Here is a 4598-nt window from a genome sequence, read left to right on the forward strand (position 1 = left end):
CTAGTTTCTTTCTATTTATAGTAAGTTTATATTTAGTAAGAACTAGTTGAATTAATAGAACTAGTTTAGTTTTAGTTGAACTAGTTAAGTTTTAGTTGAACTAGTATAGTTAGTAAATTAATAACTAGTATAGTAAGTAAATTAATAACTAGTATAGTAAGAACTAGTTGAATTAATAGAACTAGTTGAATTAATAGAACTAGTTGAACATGCCATATTTGTTGTTATTTTTTAGTTTAAGCAATTATTTCATGTTTTGGTTACACCTCCGAGTGTCCTATGTTTTGCCGGAGTGTTGATTAATTTCCGTTCTGGCAAATTTCAGGCGCTCGATATGTCCTTTTTAAGCAAAGGTCATGCCGGATTTTTTCGTGAATTCTGACACGACTTGTGCTAGAATATGTACAAGTTTAATCTTTGAATTATGAACGTAGGAAATGTCGTACTCGGACGATGACAGTCTCTCGGGGGAATGCAGCTGGTGCCACGATGATCGAGGTATGTGCGACAGGTTCGTTGAGCTGGATGGAGATCGGCGCTTCAGCATTAAGCTCGAGGAGACCTTCGATGTTGAAACGGTACGCAACAACGACAAGTTTTTTTCATAATTAAGCATGGCTTCAACTATTTCAACGTCTAATTTTCATCTTTTACAATTCGACTAGCTTATCCCATGCCATGCAAGACGCTATGTCTTGGAGAGGATGGGTTTTGAAGACCATGAAAATTTTCAAACAAAGAAAATACACCTAAGGACCCATCATGATATCAATTTTGAAGTAAATCTGTACAATTCTCAGAGCGTAACCCATTTTGGTTGCCAAAATTGGGAAGCACTTTGCAAAATGTATGGTTTTTATGAGGGTATGATGGTCACCATGGATCTTGGTGTTCCTGACATCGAGCAAGACAATATGGAAATTTGGGTCCTTGTTGATACGCTTCCGATTCTACCGCAATGTGAGTTTCTCAAACATAGTTATTAACTAATTTATATTGTTTATTTCAAAATAGTTGACAGCTTATTTCCATTGACAGCTTATTTTGAATCTTCAAAGAGTGTGCAGAAGATGGTAGACAAAACCCACTACACTGAGGGCTCTGAATTAACTTATAAGGAGAAAAATCATCTGATTGCTTATTGTACTTTTTTTGAGAATTACAATACCTATTATCGAACTCCTCCAAATTATGGTGAATACATGCCACTAGTGCACGTGTTGAACCACGGTAACTTCAATGGAGATACCCTGGTAAGATTTTTTACTATTACGACATCCGTGCATCTTTTGCATACTTCTAAAACTAGTACATCATTTCTAACTATGAAGTTATTACTATGTTTTTCAACAGAAAATCCCGATGGATTGTGTGCCTCATCTGATGTATCAGAATGGTCACCTTGCTGTTATGAACCTACAGCCAGGTCATTCTAAGGAGCTCTTGTGTGCATATCGGATTTCTAAAAGCGGTGAACACATGCTAATCAAAGAATGGAAAAAATGTTTGGACATTCGCAAGGAGGTTCTTGGAAGTAACATTAAGCGAAAGGCAAGAATTGGAGACAGGATAATCTCCATTCTCCATAATGGAGAGTTAGGGGCTATCTTGTTTTTTGCTATTTTACCTTAGAGAATATAGTAGGTCCTAAGAGAGAATGTAGTATGTCCTATGAGGTACAATGTGTTTATTATCTGATACAATGTGTTAGAGTTGAAGATGTGAGGAGTACTTGTGATTACGACTAGTGACCAATGATATGATGATGATGATATATAAGTTGTTAATGATATGATGATGATGATATTTATTATATCATTGGGTGAAAGAACCGCGGATTAGTTTCAAATGGATGGATCCAAAGTGACCATTGGTTACTTTGGATCCATGCACTTGAAACTAATCCAAGGTTCATTCACCTAGTGATTTAATAACTCATTATGATATAAAAACAATCTCTAAATTGCTATTGTATGAAAAATTGTATACAGGTATATGAATACGACCTAAAATTCAAGAGAAATGGAATAGGGAATGATAGTAGTAGCGATTGTTTTCGAAAGCGCTGCTAGTAATTAGCAGTAGCGCTTGACTAGGAAGGCGCTACTACTAAGTAGATATAGCAGTAGCGAGTGCCTGTAGGCGCTACTGCTAAGCATTAGCTGTAGCGCCTTATCAGTAGCGCGCCTACCCGCGCTACTGATAGGCCAAAAACCAGCGCTACTGCTAGGCTTTTCCCTAGTAGTGCAACCTTGCTGGCCATAATCCAGCCAGGACTCTCCTGACAGGGAGAGAGATCTTAGCGAATTCAGTATGTCCCCGAAGGGTGAGTGCTGAAAGATATCCGCGGCGGTAAACTCCATGATCGGCGCCCAATCGGATTCGATCGGCAGGGGCGCGGGCGGCTCAGAGTCTGGAAGGGAGTCCGGCAACTTGGAGTCACGGGCCTCGTGAAGGGTATCCGGCTCGATCGCCGTCGAGACCGCGGCCTCCATGGCAGGGTCCAACCACCCGTCCGTGGATGGCGCGATTGGCTCCGATTTGTAGGTCGGAGCGGCTGCAGGTGCGACTTCCTGAACATTGTCCGGCGGCAGAGCTAAATCATGCCCATCGGGACAGTGCGGCGCACTCGGCAAGGGTTCGAATCCGTCGAAGATCAAGTCTCCGCGGATATCGGCCGTGTAGTTTGGGCTTCCAAACCTGACCTGATGGCCAAGGGCGTAGCTTTCAATCTGCTCCAGATGGCCAAGCGAATTGGCCCGCAGTGCAAAGCCGCCGAATACAAAAATCTGTCCGGGGAGAAAAGTCTCACCCTGGACTGCATCGCCAACATTGATCGAAGGAGCCATCAAGCCTGATGGTGACGACACAGAGGAACTCTCAATGAAAGCACCAATGTCGGTGTCAAAACCGGCGGATCTTGGGTAGGGGGTCCCGAACTGTGCGTCTAGGCGGATGGTAGCAGGAGACAAGGGACACGATGTTTTTACCCAGGTTCGGGCCCTCTCGATGGAGGTAAAACCCTACTCCTGCTTGATTAATATTGATGATATGGGTAGTACAACAGTAGATCTACCACGAGATCAGAGAGGCTAAACCCTAAAAGCTATCCTATGGTATGATTGTATGTTGTTTCTTGTCCTACGGACTAAAACGCTCCGGTTAATATAGACACCAAAGAGGGCTAGGGTTACACAGAGTCGGTTACAATGGGAGGAGATCTACATATCCGTATTACCAAGCTTGCCTTCCACGCCAAGGAAAGTCCCATCCGGACACGGGACGAAGTCTTCAATCTTGTATCTTCATAGTCCAACAGTCCGGCCAAAGGTTGTAGTCCGGCTATCCGGACACCACCTAATCCAGGACTCCCTCACCAGCCGGCCAGCAGGACGGAGGTCACCATGGAGCCCAAGACTGCGTCATCACCAGAGCCTTTCGCAGGCGAAGACCGCTTTTGTCAGGATAGCATGTACTTGTTGTCCCCTTTCAAATTGGCTGTCATTGTTGGCTCCCTTCCAGCTCAATATTTGGGAAGTGGACCAGGGCCTATATACGTAGAACTAGCCACCACCGTAGAGGCATCTCATCTGATCGGGCAGGTAAAAACTGACCGAGTCCTCAGCCACACAAGTTGGACAAGCACAAGAAAACCTCAACCTCAGGAGGCTGTTCTTCCTACTTCTACTATTCATCATCGACCCAAGATGCAATCCACCACCACACACTAGAGTAGGGTATTACACCACAATGGTGGCATGAACCAGTATAAATCTCATGTCCTTTGTGTTGTGAGTTCGTCGAGTTCGTCCGCGGGATCTTAACGAGCTAGAGTGTAGATCGGTAGGAGGGGAAGAACTTCACGCGCACCCCAGAGTTTGAACCTTAAGGGTTTCACCGGAACCAAAGATCCGACATTTGGCGCGCCAGGTAGGGGTGCGCCGTAGCTTCCCTTCTGTCGATCGTCGCTCCATCGTCTCCATGGCGGACACTCGCCGCGCTAGAGCTGAGCACCAGGCTACCCTCACCGCCCGTGTCGCTCAGAAATCTCCCGTTGGCGGGCCACCTCGTCGTTCCCCGTCGCCCGCCGCCAACGCCGCCACCGGCCCGACGGGGAATGAGCAGCAAGCGTCCTCGCTGCACCCATCGGTGCGGCAGGACGACTGCACTGCCACTCCATTGCTGACCCTGGCCGGTTCCTCGTCCAACGCATGTCGCGCTCCCCATGGACCCGCAGGCCGCGCTCCTCATGGCAAACGAGCTCCTGCGCTACCGCTCGGTCGACGACCTCTATGAGGACTGGCTCGACAGCATCGTCGAGCTTGTCCGCGCCGCAGGGGGCTCCCCGGCGCCGTCCCTCTCTCTGCCACGCCCTCCGCCAGCTACGGCGACGCGGCTCATGGAACGCCTCCACCCACTACAAAAAAAGACACATCCGTGACATTTTGGCCCGAACGTAATTTTTTTCTGTTATACATATGACACTTCTATGACGATAATTGTGACAAAACCCGGCATCATCATAGATGTGGTGGGCTCCTACTTCTATGACAAAAAATCATGACAGAAAATGGGCTTTTCATCCTGGGCGGGCCGGA

General features: G+C 46.4%; 1 protein-coding gene across 1 annotated transcript; it reads left to right on the forward strand.

The window, feature by feature from the left end:
- The first annotated feature begins 437 nt into the window (after positions 1 to 437).
- LOC147961648 (uncharacterized) lies at positions 438 to 1632 on the forward strand. The gene is made up of 4 exons (XM_087532025.1): positions 438 to 578; positions 666 to 960; positions 1039 to 1253; positions 1354 to 1632. The coding sequence occupies exons 1-4, from the start codon at positions 438 to 440 to the stop codon at positions 1630 to 1632; spliced, it is 930 nt and encodes a 309-aa protein (XP_087388151.1).
- The last annotated feature ends 2966 nt before the right edge of the window (positions 1633 to 4598 follow it).

The sequence above is a fragment of the Triticum urartu genome, chromosome 7A, assembly GCF_056163025.1.
Source record: "Triticum urartu cultivar PI428250 chromosome 7A, HENAU_Tu73, whole genome shotgun sequence".
Classification (NCBI taxonomy): domain Eukaryota; kingdom Viridiplantae; phylum Streptophyta; class Magnoliopsida; order Poales; family Poaceae; genus Triticum; species Triticum urartu.

What these genes read in the sequence shown, in the direction of transcription:
- LOC147961648 (XM_087532025.1), top strand. Translation starts at nt 438, where the DNA reads ATGTCGTACTCGGACGATGACAGTCTCTCGGGGGAATGCAGCTGGTGC. An exon ending in AGACCTTCGATGTTGAAACG is followed by an intron (nt 579 to 665) that starts GTACGCAACAAC and finishes CAATTCGACTAG; the next exon opens with CTTATCCCATGCCATGCAAG. An exon ending in ACTTCAATGGAGATACCCTG is followed by an intron (nt 1,254 to 1,353) that starts GTAAGATTTTTT and finishes GTTTTTCAACAG; the next exon opens with AAAATCCCGATGGATTGTGT.